An 18962-nucleotide genomic window follows, 5' to 3' on the forward strand; every position below is an offset into this window, starting at 1 on the left:
GTCTGTACATAGTCAAAGCTTTCCTTTATTTTGGATCAGTCACAGTGGTCAGGGATTCTGCCACTGTGTACCCTGTGTTTAGGGCCAAATAGCATTCTAGTTTGCTCTGTTTTTTTGTGTATTCTTTCTTTCTCTCTTTCTATGTCTCTTCCTCAGCCTGTCTGTATATGCTGTATAGTGCCTTCAGAAAGTATTCATACCCCTTGACTTATTCCACATTTTGCTGTGTCACAGCCTGAATTAAAAATGTATTTAAATATTTTTTTCTTTACCCCATAATAAGTCAATACATGTTAGAATCACCTTTGGCAGCGATTACAGCTGTGAGTCTTTCTGGGTAAGTCTCTAAGAGCTTTGCATACCTGGATTGTATAATATTTGCACATTATTCTTAAAAAAATAATCTTCAAGCTTTGTCAAGTTGGGTGTTGATCATTGCTTGACAGACATTCCCAAGTCTTGCCATAGATTTTCAAGCCTATTTAAGTCAAAACTGTAACTAGGCCACAGTGTATATTTGGCCTTGTTTTGGGTTATTGTCCTGCTGAAAGGTGAATTCGTCTCCCAGTGTCTGGTGGAAAGCAGACTGAACCAGTTTCCCTCTAGGATTTTTCCTGTGTTTAGCTCTATTCTGTTGCCGATAAGTATACCCATAACAGGATGCAGCCACCACCATGCATGAACATATAAAGAGTGGTACTCAGTGATGTTTTGTGTTGTATTTGCCCCAAGCATAACGGTTTGCGTGATTTTTAATATTTGTATTCTGTACCGACTTCCTTTTCAGTTACGTTAGTATCACTTATGTAATTTACGTTAATATTGTGGAGTAACTTCGTTGGTGATCATTCCTCAGTTTTCTCCAATCACAGCCATTTAATAACTGTTTTAAAGTCACCATAGGCCTCATGGTGAAATCCCAGAGCGATTTCCTTCCTCTCTGGCAACTGAGTTAGGAAGGACTTCTCCATGCTCAAAGAGATATTTATTGTCTTCTTTATTTATTTTTTACCCATCTACCGATAGATGTCGCCCTTTGTGAGGCAGTGGAAACTATGTTTGAAATTCACTGCTCGACTGAGGGACCTTACAATTATCTGTATGTGTGGGGTACAGAGATGAGGTAGTCATTCAAAAATCATGTTAAACAATATTATCGCACAAAGAGTAAGTTCATGCAACTTGTGACATTTTTACTCCTGAACTTATTTAGGGTTGTCATAGCAAATAGACTAAATACTTATTGACTCAAGACATTTCAGCTTTTCCTTTTTAGATTTTGTTCAAAGTTCTAAAAACATAATGTCACTTTGTGTCAAGGCCAGTGACACACAATCTAAATTTTAAAACATTTTAAATTCTGGCTGTAACAAGAAAATGTGGAAAGTCAATGGAGTGTGAATACTTTCTGAATGTCTCTCTCTCTCTCTCTCTCTCTCTCTCTCTCTCTCTCTCTCAATTCAAAGGGCTTTATTTCTCGCTCTTCCTCTCTGTCTTTCTGTCTCTGTCTTTGCATTTCTCTCTGTCTGTTTGGTACTGTAGAGATGCTGACTGTTATTATTTCCTGTCTCAGTTGTGGGCTCTGCTCCATTTCATCATGCCTACGTTGTTTGACTCTCACGAAGAGTTTAATGAATGGTTCTCTAAAGACATCGAGAGCCATGCAGAGAACAAGTCTGCCATCGACGAGAGTGAGTACACTACACAACCTTTCTTCTGAGATTGTTTCAGACTGCTTGATTTTTAATATCTACTTTAGAAGTACTCTAATCAGGTGTCCATGTCTGTTTCTTATGAAGTGATTGATTGATTTGTAGCTGACCTGTTGTTGTTGTTTAGACTAGATTCATGTTTACATGTTGTTTAGACCAGCTGACGTGTTGTTTAGACCAGCTGACTGTTGTTGTTTAGACCAGCTGACTGTTGTTGTTTAGACCAGCTGACTGTTGTTGTTTAGACCAGCTGACTGTCGTTGTTTAGACCAGCTGACTGTTGTTGTTGTTTAGACCAGCTGACTGTTGTTGTTGTTTAGACCAGCTGACTGTTGTTGTCGTTTAGACCAGCTGACTGTCGTTGTTGTTTAGACCAGCTGACTGTCGTTGTTGTTTAGACCAGCTGACTGTCGTTGTTGTTTAGACCAGCTGACTGTCGTTGTTGTTTAGACCAGCTGACTGTTGTTGTTGTTTAGACCAGCTGACTGTTGTTGTTGTTTAGACCAGCTGACTGTCGTTGTTGTTTAGACCAGCTGACTGTCGTTGTTGTTTAGACCAGCTGACTGTCGTTGTTGTTTAGACCAGCTGACTGTCGTTGTCGTTTAGACCAGCTGACTGTCGTTGTCGTTTAGACCCGCTGACTGTCGTTGTTGTTTAGACCAGCTGACTGTCGTTGTTGTTTAGACCAGCTGACTGTTGTTGTTTAGACCAGCTGACTGTTGTTGTCGTTTAGACCAGCTGACTGTCGTTGTTGTTTAGACCCGCTGACCGTCGTTGTTGTTTAGACCAACCCGCTGACTGTCGTTGTTGTTTAGACCCGCTGACTGTCGTTGTTGTTTAGACCCGCTGACCGTCGTTGTTGTTTAGACCCACTGACTGTCGTTGTTGTTTAGACCCGCTGACTGTCGTTGTTGTTTAGACCCGCTGACTGTCGTTGTCGTTTAGACCCGCTGACTGTCGTTGTCGTTTAGACCCGCTGACTGTCGTTGTCGTTTAGACCCGCTGACTGTCGTTTAGACCCGCTGACTGTCGTTTAGACCCGCTGACTGTCGTTGAGACCCGCTGACTGTCGTTGAGACCCGCTGGGCTTGTTGTTGTCGTTGAGACCCGCTGGCTGTCGTTGAGACCCGCTGGCTGTCGTTGAGACCCGCTGGCTGTCGTTGAGACCCGCTGGCTGTCGTTGAGACCCGCTGGCTGTCGTTGAGACCCGCTGGCTGTCGTTGAGACCCGCTGGCTGTCGTTGTCGTTGAGACCCGCTGGCTGTCGTTGTTGTCGTTGTTGTCGTTGAGACCCGCTGACTGTCGTTGAGACCCGCTGACTGTCGTTGAGACCCGCTGACTGTCGGTTGAGACCCGCTGACTGTCGTTGAGACCCGCTGACTGTCGTTGGTGTTGTTTAGATCAGCTGTCCAGGCTTCATATGATCCTGAAACCCTTCATGTTGAGGACCTGCTGACTGTGTCGTTGATGTTGTTTAGATCAGCTGTCCAGGCTTCATATGATCCTGAAACCCTTCATGTTGAGGACCTGCTGACTGTGTCGTTGATGTTGTTTAGATCAGCTGTCCAGGCTTCATATGATCCTGAAACCCTTCATGTTGAGGACCTGCTGACTGTGTCGTTGATGTTGTTTAGATCAGCTGTCCAGGCTTCATATGATCCTGAAACCCTTCATGTTGAGGACCTGCTGACTGTGTCGTTGGTGTTGTTTAGATCAGCTGTCCAGGCTTCATATGATCCTGAAACCCTTCATGTTGAGGACCTGCTGACTGTGTCGTTGGTGTTGTTTAGATCAGCTGTCCAGGCTTCATATGATCCTGAAACCCTTCATGTTGAGGACCTGCTGACTGTGTCGTTGGTGTTGTTTAGATCAGCTGTCCAGGCTTCATATGATCCTGAAACCCTTCATGTTGAGGACCTGCTGACTGTGTCGTTGATGTTGTTTAGATCAGCTGTCCAGGCTTCATATGATCCTGAAACCCTTCATGTTGAGGACCTGCTGACTGTGTCGTTGGTGTTGTTTAGATCAGCTGTCCAGGCTTCATATGATCCTGAAACCCTTCATGTTGAGGAGGATCAAGAAGGATGTCGAGAACGAGCTCTCTGACAAGGTACTGACTGACCAATCACACACGAGTTATATATCACTTTATAGGTCCTGTCCTATCTATCTGTTCTTCAATATCCCCTCTATCGTCTCTCCTTTCCTACCTCAATACCCTCTATCGTCTCTCCTTTCCTACCTCAATACCCTCTATCGTCTCTCCTTTCCTACCTCAGTACCCTCTATCGTCTCTCCTTTCCTACCTCAGTACCCTCTATCGTCTCTCCTTTCCTACCTCAGTACCCTCTATCGTCTCTCCTTTCCTACCTCAGTACCCTCTATCGTCTCTCCTTTCCTACCTCAGTACCCTCTATCGTCTCTCCTTTCCTACCTCAGTACCCTCTATCGTCTCTCCTTTCCTACCTCAGTACCCTCTATCGTCTCTCCTTTCCTACCTCAGTACCCTCTATCGTCTCTCCTTTCCTACCTCAGTACCCTCTATCGTCTCTCCTTTCCTACCTCAGTACCCTCTATCGTCTCTCCTTTCCTACCTCAGTACCCTCTATCGTCTCTCCTTTCCTACCTCAGTACCCTCTATCGTCTCTCCTTTCCTACCTCAGTACCCTCTATCGTCTCTCCTTTCCTACCTCAGTACCCTCTATCGTCTCTCCTTTCCTACCTCAGTACCCTCTATCGTCTCTCCTTTCCTACCTCAGTACCCTCTATCGTCTCTCCTTTCCTACCTCAGTACCCTCTATCGTCTCTCCTTTCCTACCTCAGTACCCTCTATCGTCTCTCCTTTCCTACCTCAGTACCCTCTATCGTCTCTCCTTTCCTACCTCAGTACCCTCTATCGTCTCTCCTTTCCTACCTCAGTACCCTCTATCGTCTTTCCTTTCCTACCTCAGTACCCTCTATCGTCTCTCCTTTCCTACCTCAGTACCCTCTATCGTCTCTCCTTTCCTACCTCAGTATCCTCTGTATCGTCTCTCCTTTCCTACCTCAGTACCCTCCGTCTCTCCTTTCCTACCTCAGTATCCTCTCTATCGTCTCTCCTTTCCTACCTCAATACCCTCTATCGTCTCTCCTTTCCTACCTCAATACCCTCTATCGTCTCTCCTTTCCTACCTCAATACCCTCTATCGTCTCTCCTTTCCTACCTCAGTACCCTCTATCGTCTCTCCTTTCCTACCTCAGTACCCTCTATCGTCTCTCCTTTCCTACCTCAATACCCTCTATCGTCTCTCCTTTCCTACCTCAATACCCTCTATCGTCTCTCCTTTCCTACCTCAATACCCTCTATCGTCTCTCCTTTCCTACCTCAATACCCTCTATCGTCTCTCCTTTCCTACCTCAGTATCCTTTGTATCGTCTCTCCTTTCCTACCTCAGTATCCTCTGTATCGTCTCTCCTTTCCTACCTCAGTATCCTCTCTCCTTTCCTACCTCAGTATCCTCTCTATCTTCTCTCCATTCCTACCTCAGTATCGTCTCTCCTTTCCTACCTCAGTATCCTCTCTATCGTCTCTCCTTTCCTACCTCAGTATCCTACACTATTTATTCCCCCAGGCAGGCAACTCTGCTTTCATCACCCTAGTCCTCACTTGGCACCCACATCTGTCTCCTTTCCTCCTTCCATACCTACACTAGCAGCTGCCAGATGTTTCCAGATCGTTTTGACAAGTATCTGTATTTCACCTCCTCTTCCTCTGATAGATAAGGATGGTTACTGTGTTTTCTGTATCTACCTATCCCCTCTCTTCCTCTGATAGATAAGGATGGTTACTGTGTTTTCTGTATCTACCTATCCCCTCTCTTCCTCTGATAGATAAGGATGGTTACTGTGTTTTCTGTATCTACCTATCCCCTCTCTTCCTCTGATAGATAAGGATGGTTACTGTGTTTTCTGTATCTACCTATCCCCTCTCTTCCTCTGATAGATAAGGATGGTTACTGTGTTTTCTGTATCTACCTATCCCCTCTCTTCCTCTGATAGATAAGGATGGTTACTGTGTTTTCTGTATCTACCTATCCCCTCTCTTCCTCTGATAGATAAGGATGGTTACTGTGTTTTCTGTATCTAACTATACCCCCTCTTCCTCTGATAGATAAGGATGGTTACTGTGTTTTCTGTATCTACCTATCCCCTCTCTCTTACAGATTGAAATCCTAACATACTGCCAGTTGACGTGCAGACAGAGGCTGCTCTACAGAGCTCTGAGGAACAAGATCTCCATCGAGGATCTTCTCCAGTCGTCTATGGGTTCATCACAACAGGCTCACAGTACTACCTCATCCCTTATGAACCTGGTCATGCAGTTCAGAAAGGTACCGATGATCTCGTTAGTTGAGTACTAGGGACGATCCCAGTATCACCATACTCATTGGTATGAGGCAAGGAAACAAAACAAAAAGCGGATTTAATGCTGATTGGCTGACAGTACTATAACAGTAATGACCTATCCAGTATTATAGACTGGGTGGTTCTAGTCCTGAATGCTGATTGGCTGACAGTACTATAACAGTAATGACCTATCCAGTATTATAGACTGGGTGGTTCTAGTCCTGAATGCTGATTGGCTGACAGTACTATAACAGTAATGACCTATCCAGTATTATAGACTGGGTGGTTCTAGTCCTGAATGCTGATTGGCTGACAGTACTATAACTGTAATGACCTATCCAGTATTATAGACTGGGTGGTTCTAGTCCTGAATGCTGATTGGCTGACAGTACTATAACAGTAATGACCTATCCAGTATTATAGACTGGGTGGTTCTAGTCCTGAATGCTGATTGGCTGACAGTACTATAACAGTAATGATGTATCCAGTATTATAGACTGGGTGGTTCTAGTCCTGAATGCTGATTGGCTGACAGTACTATAACTGTAATGACCTATCCAGTATTATAGACTGGGTGGTTCTAGTCCTGAATGCTGATTGGCTGACAGTACTATAACAGTAATGACCTATCCAGTATTATAGACTGGGTGGTTCTAGTCCTGAATGCTGATTGGCTGACAGTACTATAACAGTAATGATGTATCCAGTATTATAGACTGGGTGGTTCTAGTCCTGAATGCTGATTGGCTGACAGTACTATAACAGTAATGACTTATTATAGACTGGGTGGTTCTAGTCCTGAATGCTGATTGGCTGACAGTACTATAACAGTAATGACGTATCCAGTAATATAGACTGGGTGGTTCTAGTCCTGAATGCTGATTGGCTGACAGTTCAATAACAGTAATGATATATTATAGACTGGGTGGTTCTAGTCCTGAATGCTGATTGGCTGACAGTACTATAACAGTAATGACGAATTATAGACTGGGTGGTTCTAGTCCTGAATGCTGATTGGCTGACAGTTCTATAACAGTAATGACGTATCCAGTATTATAGACTGGGTGCTTCTAGTCCTGAATGCTGATTGGCTGACAGTACTATAACAGTAATGATGTATCCAGTATTATAGACTGGGTGGTTCTAGTCCTGAATGCTGATTGGCTGACAGTACTATAACAGTAATGACGTATTATAGACTGGGTGGTTCTAGTCCTGAATGCTGATTGGCTGACAGTACTATAACAGTAATGATGTATCCAGTATTATAGACTGGGTGGTTCTAGTCCTGAATGCTGATTGGCTGACAGTACTATAACAGTAATGACCTATCCAGTATTATAGACTGGGTGGTTCTAGTCCTGAATGCTGATTGGCTGACAGTACTATAACAGTAATGACGTATTATAGACTGGGTGGTTCTAGTCCTGAATGCTGATTGGCTGACAGTACTATAACAGTAATGATGTATCCAGTATTATAGACTGGGTGGTTCTAGTCCTGAATGCTGATTGGCTGACAGTACTATAACAGTAATGATGTATCCAGTATTATAGACTGGGTGGTTCTAGTCCTGAATGCTGATTGGCTGACAGTACTATAACAGTAATGATGTATCCAGTATTATAGACTGGGTGGTTCTAGTCCTGAATGCTGATTGGCTGACAGTACTATAACAGTAGTGATGTATTATAGACTGGGTGGTTCTAGTCCTGAATGCTGATTGGCTGACAGTACTATAACAGTAATGATGAAACTAGGAGTTGAATATTATTTTGATTTTCTATATCCTTTGGCCTCCCGAGTGGTGCAGAGGTCTAAGGCACTGTATCACAGTGCTAGAGGCGTCACTACAGACACCCTGGTTCGATCCCAGGCTGTATCACAACCGGACGTGATTGTGAGTCCCATAGGGCGCCGCCCAGCGTCGTCCGGGTTCGGCCGGTGGCGAGACCGTCATTGTAAATAAGAATGTTAAATAAAGGTTAAATTAAATAAAAAACCTGGGTACCCAGTACTGCTGGTTTTCTGTTCAACCTGGTAATGAACCTGGTGTCCCAGGTCTAAATAGAGAGGAAGTAGTAAGAATAACTGTTGTTATCTAAAGCCAACCAACCAGAGGAAGACTCCAGAGTCTGGTTCCTCTCGAGGTTTCTTCCTACTCTCGGTGGTTCAGTATGAGTAGTGTTTTCTCTCTTCCTGTAGGTCTGTAACCACCCTGACCTGTTTGAACGTCAGGAGACCCGTTCTCCCTTCCACATGTCGCTGAGACCCTACGTCATGTCCAAGTTCCTCTACCGCCATGGACTCACACACACCACCACACACACACACAGCAGGAACAAGTGAGTAACACACCACACACACACACACACACACACAGCAGGAACAAGTGAGTAACACACCACACACACACACACACACACACAGCAGGAACAAATGAGTAACACAGTAAACTCAGTGCTTGTCCAATGTGACTTGGTAATGGCTGGTGGTGTTTAATTGTTATATTATGATGTAGAAGACAATGAGAGCATTTGAGGGGTTTATTTGTTATTCTCGGATAACCATGTTCATAGAATCCTTCTCTCTGTCTCCCTCTCGTGCCGTGTCTCTCTCTCTCTCTCTCCTCTCTCTCTGTGTCTCTCGCCTCTCTCTCTCTCTGTGTCTCTCGCTCTCTCTCTCTCCCTCTCTGTGTGTGTCTCTCTCTCTCTGTCTCTCTCTCCGTGTGTCTCTCTCTGTCTCCTCTCTCAGGGTGCTCCAGGTTCTACTGTCTCCCTTCTCTCCAGATCATATCCACCAGTCCCTCTTCCACAGGAAAGGTAAGTGACTACCCTCTTCATTCTTTCACATCAGTATAGATGAATGAAAGAAGACAAGAGGAAGCTTCTTAGACTTTAGTGTTTAGAGCTAGCCCTCTGCCTCCTCGTGTGTCTAAAACAAGTGTTTATCCTCCTCAAGGTGATCATGAAGGAAGTTGTTTCTCCTTCCTGCGTTTCATCGACGTTTCGCCGGCAGAGATGTTCAACGTCATGCTGCAGGGCACTCTGGTCAGGTAGGTGTCCAAGGGACACTAGAGCTTGACAATGCAGTTAGTCAACAGAGTCTGTGGATGGTGAGCAACATCCCCGTGTTCACAAATGTAAACCGTTCTGGAGTTAGCTATGAAGCTAATTGCCATCTACATTATGTTTTGGAAGTTGTTTTAATCAGACTCTCCTCTCTCCTGTTTCAGGTGGTTAGCTCTTTTTCTTTCCCTGAAGGCGGCGTACCGGCTCTACCAGAGACGCTTGTGGGGCCTGGAAGAGGAGGAGGGTGGAGAGGGGGATGGAGGGAGGATAGGAGGAGGAGGAGGAGAGGAGGAAGGGAGCGGGAGGCCCCGGAGTCAGTGTCTCTCTCGGAGGGGTCTGATCCTCTGGCTGGACCGACCTACTGCTTTCCCCAACACACGCACGAGCACAGTGTTACAGGTGAGACACACACACCCACCTCAAGTCTTTCCTCTGCCTCTCTACTTTCTGCCAGTCAGCCTCCACTCTTTCCTCTCTCTCTGCCTCTACTTTCTGCCAGTCAGCCTCCACTCTTTCCTCTCTCTCTGCCTCTCTACTTTCTGCCAGTCAGCCTCCACTCTTTCCTCTCTCTCTGCCTCTCTACTTTCTGCCAGTCAGCCTCCACTCTTTCCTCTCTCTCTGCCTCTCTACTTTCTGCCAGTCAGCCTCCACTCTTTCCTCTCTCTCTGCCTCTCTACTTTCTGCCAGTCAGCCTCCACTCTTCCTCTCTCTCTGCCTCTACTTTCTGCCAGTCAGCCTCCACTCTTTCCTCTCTCTCTCTGCCTCTCTACTTTCTGCCAGTCAGCCTCCACTCTTTCCTCTCTCTCTGCCTCTCTACTTTCTGCCAGTCAGCCTCCACTCTTTCCTCTCTCTCTCTGCCTCTCTACTTTCTGCCAGTCAGCCTCCACTCTTTCCTCTCTCTCTGCCTCTCTACTTTCTGCCAGTCAGCCTCCACTCTTTCCTCTCTCTCTCAAGCTCCGTTTTCTCTGGAACCTGATACAAAGGGCCTGTTTAAGCTGGTCCACATTCTGCACCTACAGAACCAGAGGAGAGAGCTTGAACCAGAATTTTGCTTCCTCTAGCTTCCCCCGGTCTCCCCTAACAACCTCAGTCTCATCCTACCTTCCCCCGGTCACCCCTAACAACCTCAGTCTCATCCTACCTTCCCCCGGTCTCCCCTAACAACCTGTCTCATCCTACCTTCCCCCGGTCTCCCCTAACAACCTCAGTCTCATCCTACCTTCCCCCGGTCTCCCCTAACAACCTGTCTCATCCTACCTTCCCCCGGTCTCCCCTAACAACCTCAGTCTCATCCTACCTTCCCCCGGTCTCCCCTAACAACCTCAGTCTCATCCTACCTTCCCCCGGTCTCCCCTAACAACCTCAGTCTCATCCTACCTTCCCCCGGTCTCCCCTAACAACCTCAGTCTCATCCTACCTTCCCCCGGTCTCCCCTAACAACCTCAGTCTCATCCTACCTTCCCCCGGTCTCCCCTAACAACCTCAGTCTCATCCTACCTTCCCCCGGTCTCCCCTAACAACCTCAGTCTCATCCTACCTTCCCCCGGTCTCCCCTAACAACCTCAGTCTCATCCTACCTTCCCCAGGTCTCCCCTAACAACCTCAGTCTCATCCTACCTTCCCCAGGTCTCCCCTAACAACCTCAGTCTCATCCTACCTTCCCCCGGTCTCCCCTAACAACCTCAGTCTCATCCTACCTTCCCCAGGCTAATTCAAACAGTATCAGACAGATATTCTTCATCTTAGGTTTCCCCTCTGGAATGGCTTCTCTAAGGAAGACCTACAGTTGAAGTCGGAAGTTTGCATATACATTTAAAGTTTACATACATCCTGACATTTAATCCTAGTAGAAATTCCCTGTCTTAGGTCAGTTAGGATCACCACTTTATTTTAAGAATGTGAAATGTCAGAATAATTGTAGAGAGAATTATTTATTTCAGCTTTTATTTCTTTCATCACATTCCCAGTGGGTCAGAAGTTTACATACACTCAATTAATATTTGGTAGCATTGACTTTTAAATTGTTTAACTTTTGTAAAATGTTTTGGGTAGCCTTCCACAAGCTTCCCACAATAAGTTGGGTGCATTTTGGCCCATTGACAGAGCTGGTGTAACTGAGTCAGGTTTGTAGGCCTCCTTGCTCGCACACTCTTTTTCAGTTCTGCACACACATTTTCTATAGGATTGAGGTCAGGGCTTTGTGATGGCAATACCTTGACTTTGTTGTCCTTAAGCCATTTTGCCACAACTTTGGAAGTATGTTTGGGGTCATTGTCCATTTGGAAGACCCATTTGTGACCAAGAGATGTTGCTTCAATATATCCACATAATTTCCCTCCCTCATGATGCCATCTATTTTGTGAAGTGCACCAGTCCCTCCTGCAGCAAAGCATCCCCACAACATGATGCTGCCACCCCTGTGCTTCACGGTTGGGATGGTGTTCTTCGGCTTGCAAGCCTCCCCATTTTTCCCTCCAAACATAAGGATGGTCATTATGGCCAAACAGTTCTGTTTTTGTTTCATCAGACCAGAGGACATTTCTCCAAAAAGTACGATCTTTGTCCCCATGTGCAGTTGCAAACCGTAGTCTGGCTTTTTTATGGCGGTTTTGGAGCAGTGGCTTCTCCCTTGCTGAGTGGCCTTTCAGGTTATGTCGATATAGGACTCGTTTTACTGTGGATATAGATACTTTTGTACCCGTTTCCTCCAGGATCTCCACAAGGTCCTTTGCTGTTGTTCTGGGATGGATTTGTACTTTTCGCACCAAAGTACGTTCCTCTCTAGGAGACAGACCACGTCTCCTTCCTGAGCGGTATGATGGCTGCGTGGTCCCATGGTGTTTATACCTGCTTACTATTGTTTGAACAGATGAACGTGGTACCTTCAGGCATTTGGAAATTGCTCCCAAGGATGAACCAGACTTGTCTGAGGTCTTGGCTGATTTCTTTTGATTTTCCCCTGATGTTAAGCAAAGAGGCACTGAGTTTGAAGGTAGGCCTTGAAATACATCCACAGGTACACCTCCAATTGACTCAAATGATGTTAATTAGCCTATCAGAAGCTTCTAAAGCCATGACATTTTCTGGAATTTTCCAAGCTGTTTAAAGGCACAGTCAACTTAGTGTATGTAAACTTCTGACCCACTGGAATTGTGATCCTGTGAATTATAAGTTAAATAATCTGTCTGTAAACAATTGTTGGAAAAATGACTTGTCATGCACACTGTAGATGTCCTAACCGACTTGCCAAAACTATAGTTTGTTAACAAGAAATTTGTGGAGTGGTTGAAAAACGAGTTTTAATGACTCCAACCTAAGTGTATGTAAACTTCCTGCTTCAACTGTAGCTCTAGAGGGGGAAGGATCTACAGCTTCAGACACCTGGAGATCTGCTGTAAACCTTGTGACCCGACTCTCTTTTCTACACAATGAAAAACTGCAACCAGTCGACTGGTTTCCAGATGGTTTCATGACAGTGTTTATACAGTTCAGATCCAGACTTTGCAGTCTCTCTGTGGCCTAACTCTCACTAGCCTGGGATTCATCTCCCAACAACTCTAGCCACGTCACTGCCTAGCCTTGCCAAATAATAAGTCACATCACTGCTTAGCCTTGCCAAATAATGACTCACATCACTGCTTAGCCTTGCCAAATAATAACTCACATCACTGCTTAGCCTTGCCAAATAATAACTCACATCACTGCTTAGCCTTGCCAAATAATAACTCACATCACTGCTTAGCCTTGCCAAATAATGACTCACATCACTGCTTAGCCTTGCCAAATAATAACTCACATCACTGCTTAGCCTTGCCAAATAATAACTCACATCACTGCTTAGCCTTGCCAAATAATAACTCACATCACTGCTTAGCCTTGCCAAATAATAACTCACATCACTGCTTAGCCTTGCCAAATAATAACTCACATCACTGCCTAGCCTTGCCAAATAATAAGTCACATCACTGCCTAGCCTTGCCAAATAATAACTCACATCACTGCCTAGCCTTGCCAAATAATAACTCACATCACTGCCTAGCCTTGCCAAATAATAACTCACATCACTGCCTAGCCTTGCCAAATAATAACTCACATCACTGCTTAGCCTTGCCAAATAATAACTCACATCACTGCTTAGCCTTGCCAAATAATAACTCACATCACTGCCTAGCCTTGCCAAATAATAACTCACATCACTGCTTAGCCTTGCCAAATAATAAGTCACATCACTGCTTAGCCTTGCCAAATAATAACTCACATCACTGCTTAGCCTTGCCAAATAATAAGTCACATCACTGCCTAGCCTTGCCAAATAATAAGTCACATCACTGCTTAGCCTTGCCAAATAATAAGTCACGTCACTGCCTAGCCTTGCCAAATAATAAGTCACGTCACTGCCTAGCCTTGCCAAATAATAAGTCACGTCACTGCCTAGCCTTGCCAAATAATAACTCACATCACTGCCTAGCCTTGCCAAATAATAAGTCACGTCACTGCCTAGCCTTGCCAAATAATGAGTCGCATCACTGCCTAGCCTTGCCAAATAATAACTCGCGTCACTGCTTAGCCTTGCCAAATAATAACTCGCATCACTGCTTAGCCTTGCCAAATAATAAGTCACATCACTGCTTAGCCTTGCCAAATAATGAGTCGCATCACTGCCTAGCCTTGCCAAATAATGAGTCGCATCACTGCCTAGCCTTGCCAAATAATGAGTCGCATCACTGCCTAGCCTTGCCAAATAATGAGTCACATCACTGCCTAGCCTTGCCAAATAATGAGTCACATCACTGCCTAGCCTTGCCAAATAATGAGTCACATCACTGCCTAGCCTTGCCAAATAATGAGTCACATCACTGCCTAGCCTTGCCAAATAATGAGTCACATCACTGCCTAGCCTTGCCAAATAATGAGTCACATCACTGCCTAGCCTTGCCAAATAATGAGTCACATCACTGCCTAGCCTTGCCAAATAATGAGTCACATCACTGCCTAGCCTTGCCAAATAATGAGTCACATCACTGCCTAGCCTTGCCAAATAATGAGTCACATCACTGCCTAGCCTTGCCAAATAATGAGTCACATCACTGCCTAGCCTTGCCAAATAATGAGTCACATCACTGCCTAGCCTTGCCAAATAATGAGTCACATCACTGCCTAGCCTTGCCAAATAATGAGTCACATCACTGCCTAGCCTTGCCAAATAATGAGTCACATCACTGCCTAGCCTTGCCAAATAATGAGTCACATCACTGCCTAGCCTTGCCAAATAATGAGTCACATCACTGCCTAGCCTTGCCAAATAATGAGTCACATCACTGCCTAGCCTTGCCAAATAATGAGTCACATCACTGCCTAGCCTTGCCAAATAATGAGTCACATCACTGCCTAGCCTTGCCAAATAATGAGTCACATCACTGCCTAGCCTTGCCAAATAATGAGTCACATCACTGCCTAGCCTTGCCAAATAATGAGTCACATCACTGCCTAGCCTTGCCAAATAATGAGTCACATCACTGCCTAGCCTTGCCAAATAATGAGTCACATCACTGCCTAGCCTTGCCAAATAATGAAGCTGGCCACATCACTGCCTAGCCTTGCCTAACTCAGCCAGCCACGCCTAGAGAGACCCAGACACTCAGCCAGCCACGCCTAGAGAGACCCAGACACTCAGCCAGACTGTCTCTGTAATCCCCTACCATTTCCCCCATCTTGGATCCTGGTCCATTCCCATTTGGCACATGGACACTCTTTCCAACATCACTCTGTCCCACTGGGATGGATCTTTCCAACATCACTCTGTCCCACTGGGATGGATCTTTCCAACATCACTCTGTCCCACTGGGATGGATCTTTCCAACATCACTCTGTCCCACTGGGATGGATCTTTCCAACATCACTCTGTCCCACTGGGATGGATCTTTCCCTTCATTTGGAGCAGCTAAGTCTCAACTCTCAGCTGACCACCAGCACCACCTCACCACTATGTTACCATCCAACCCTGGCTAGCCATGGTTTTACACCTACTATAGTCTGCTGAGATGTAACCACTAGGATTTCAACATTCTGTTGGCTAAAGGACTGTCTTGGCCAAATGGGGTCATATTTGGGGTTTGGTCTACCAATTACCACAGGTCTCAGGCCCTGGAATGGAGAGAAGGTCTGTTGCTGTTTAGGACCCCTAGATGTCGCTGTGGGTCTGCCCATGTCTTATTTTTTACATCTGGTCTTATTTCCACTCTTTCTATGCTTTTAGTTTATCCCCCTAACTTTTGTTTGATATTTTGTTTCTTTACAGAGAAAATTGTTTGTCACATTTTGCAGAGTCATCACTTGGCCGTTGACTACAAGGCGTTATGACAACGAATCTAAAAGCTTGTTAGAAAACACTCCGATCCAACTCGTAATTACATCACAATCCTTCTGAATGATGTCTCTGCACTAAAAATTCATTTTATTTTATTCTACTGTCCCAGAAATCCATATTTATACCTTGTTGTTTTTGTTGTAAACAGCATCATTAAAATATGGATTTATGGCACAGTGGAGATTTTCTTTCAAAAACCATATTTAGTGTGGAGATGACATTCAGAATGGGATTCTGATGTGTAATATGTTGATGTGGAAGGTTTTACTGTTTTCTAATAGGCTTTAGATATATTTGCATATTGCATTCTCTCTTTAACAAAACAAAAATGTCACAAAAAAGGTTGGGGAGGGGATCAAACGCAGAACGAGAGAAAATACGGCCACATAACTTCCCCTTTAACAGGGTTTGAATGTTCACTGTGAATGAAGCCGATGTCGCGTCACTCTAACACAAACACACACACGACACACATGACACACGTTCTTTGAAGGTCATATACACGTTGTTTAAAACTACCAAAGGAAAGTGTTATGTTTGGTTTATTGAGTACTTCATCAATCTAGTCTCTCCTTCTTTCTCTCTCTCTCTCTCCAGAACCTGGTATTCACCCGTCACAGCCCAGGTCTGATGGGTCACTGTGATGTTCTGGTCCACAGTCGATGCTCTGCCAACTCCACCACCCTACGACCAGGCCAACCCACACAACCACCCAAGTTCCTGCTCACCGCTGTGCCAAGGGTAAGGCCCCAGTGTGTGTGTGTAAGAGGGAGGGAATGGTCGAGAGATGTGTGTGTGAGAGAGGGCTGTGTTTTTTTTGTGTGTGTGGTGAGAGAGGAAGGTAAATAAATCTGTAGTCCACGAGACGTTTTTAGAAGTTACTGTTTGTTTAGAGTGCAGCTTGAAGCCACCGCAGGGGGTCTCTTCACACACAGAGAATGCACACAGAACACGCATATACACACACACAGCACGTTAGGCAGATAATGCTGCTCATTGTTGAATGTTTCCAAAGACAACACATCCTCCTCCCCCGTCCCTTTTCTCGATCGACCACCCAACCTGCTGCACTGTCTCACTCACTCTCTCTCTCACACTCTCACACACACACACACACACACACCACACACACACACACACACACACACACACACACACACACACACACACACACACACACACACACAGAGAGATCCTGCTGGTTCACAGATCATAGCTTCCACATCAACAAAGAGACCAAGAAACATTGCTTTTTCCCCTCTTCCTCCCTCTTTCCCTCCTCTCTCTTCCCTCTCCATCTCTCTTTCCCTCATCCATCTCTCTTTCCCTCATCCAGCTCTCTTTCCCTCATCCATCTCTCTTTCCCTCATCCATCTCTCTTTCCCTCATCCATCTCTCTTTCCCTCATCCATCTCTCTTTCCCTCTTCCACCCTCTTCCTGTGGGAATGGATCTCACGGGGGGTGGGGGGTGGATCCCAGAGGGGGGGGGGGGGGGGGGGGGCAAGATGGATCCCAAAGGGGGGGGGCAGGATGAACACTGATCTGTATGAATCACCCCAGCAGGAAATATTGTGAGCAATATTCAGTGGAAACTTTCCGTGGGAATTCACAGGAATAAATGGGAATTAACGGAAATATATGCAAATTAATATTAATACCATTTAAATGTAGATGTTTTTTGCTTTCGATATATTTACCATATCAAATGGCGACAGAAACAAAAACCTTTTACCTTATCATAAGTAGACATAATTGCAAATGATTAAATCCTTCAAATAGAAATAAAAAAAAATATTTAGTTACGAATTGAACTTTAATTAAATGAGTTGACTCTACACATGGGATGATTTCACTGAACAACAAAAAAGGGAATATTGAATGATCCCCAACGATCTATTGCATCGCCCAGAAACGTTTTCAACATACATCTGTAAAATGATAGTCTAGAAACAAAATCTTTGGTTATCTTCCTCTCAGGCTTCCATGTCTTCTCCCTGGACCTCCTCAATGTCCACCTCTTGAACATCAGACTCTGAGGCCTCATCTTCACTGTCACTTTCCAACCTTGTTGAGGATGGCTCGCTGTCAGGCTCAAAAAGCCTGAAATTTGCCCGAATGGCCACCAATTTTTCAACCTTTGTACTGGTCAGCCTGTTGCGTGCTTTGGTGTGTGTGTTCCCAAACAAGGACCAGTTGCGCTCCGAGGCGGCTGATGTTGGTGGGATTTGGAGGATGATGGAGGCAACAGGGGAAAGAGCCTCAGATCTACAAAGTCCCTTCCACCAGGTGGCTGATGAGATATGTTGGCACGATGGAGATGCCCTATTGCAGTGTAATATGTCTGTACTTCGCCAGACTGCCAAGAACCTTGCCCTCATCCAGGCCAAGGTGGCGAGACACGGTAGTGATGACACCATAGGCCTTGGTGATCTCTGCACCAGATAGGATGCTCTTGCCAGCATACTTGAGGTCTAACGTATGCTGTGGCGTGTATGGGCTTCAGGCAGAAGTCTTCACGCTTTTTGATGTATTTCAGAACTGCTGTTTCCTCTGCTTGGAGCAACAGTGAAGTGGGCAGGGCAGTACGGATTTCTTCTCTTACATCTGCAAGCAGAGTCTGAACATCAGACAGGGTGGCGTTGTCTCTCTCAGTCCGTCCTATAGGTTTCAGGAGTTTCAGGCTGCTTACCACTCTCCCCAAAATACATCATCCAGGAGGATCCTCTTGATGGGGCTGTCCATATCGGCAGACTGTGATATGGCCATTTCTTGGAGAGACTCCTTCCCCTCTGGGAGACTGTCCAACATGATGACAACACCAACCCAACAGGTGTTGCTGGGCAGCTTCAATGTGGTGCTCTTATTCTTCTCACTTTGCTTGGTGAGGTAGATTGCTGCTATAACTTGATGACCCTTCACATACCTAACCAATTCATTGGCTCTCTTGTAGAGTGTATCCATTGTTTTCAGTGCCATGATGTCCTTGAGGAGCAGATTCAATGCATGAGCAGCACAGCCAATGGGTGTGATGTGAGGTTAGGACTCCTCCACTTTAGACCAAGCAGCCTTCATGTTCGCAGCATTGTCTGTCACCAGTGCCAATACCTTCTGTGGTCCAAGGTCATTGATGACTGCCTTCAGCTCATCTGTAATGTAGAGACCGGTGTGTCTGTTGTCCCTTGTGTCTGTGCTCTTGTAGAATACTGGTTGAGGGGTGGAGATGATGTAGTTAATTATTCCTTGCCAACATTCGACCACCCATCAGAGATGATTGCAAAACAGTCTGCTTTCTCTATGATTTGAACTCTGCATCCAGCAAATGAGTCGATGAAGCATGTCTGTTTGGAGGGGTGTCTGCTGGGCGAAGAACATTCAGAAATCTCTTCCAATACACATTGCCTGTGAGCATCAGAGGTGAACCAGTTG

At 45.4% G+C, this 18962-nt stretch overlaps 1 protein-coding gene across 7 annotated transcripts in view; it reads left to right on the forward strand.

Annotated features, from left to right (window-relative positions):
- ino80 (INO80 complex ATPase subunit) overlaps positions 1–18962 on the forward strand; it is a 112053-nt gene that overhangs the window by 29507 nt on the left and 63584 nt on the right. For all 7 annotated transcript variants that reach the window (XM_082977058.1, XM_082977063.1, XM_082977062.1 and 4 more), the window contains exons 18-25: positions 1574–1691; positions 3736–3821; positions 5914–6081; positions 8303–8442; positions 8852–8919; positions 9059–9152; positions 9333–9567; positions 16133–16276. In XM_082977058.1, the coding sequence (XP_082833184.1) occupies positions 1574–1691; positions 3736–3821; positions 5914–6081; positions 8303–8442; positions 8852–8919; positions 9059–9152; positions 9333–9567; positions 16133–16276 (1053 nt within the window). The remainder of the gene's footprint in view (positions 1–1573; positions 1692–3735; positions 3822–5913; positions 6082–8302; positions 8443–8851; positions 8920–9058; positions 9153–9332; positions 9568–16132; positions 16277–18962) is intronic.

Source organism: Salmo salar, chromosome 06, assembly GCF_965601325.2.
Source record: "Salmo salar chromosome 06, fSalSal1, whole genome shotgun sequence".
Lineage (NCBI taxonomy): Eukaryota > Metazoa > Chordata > Actinopteri > Salmoniformes > Salmonidae > Salmo > Salmo salar.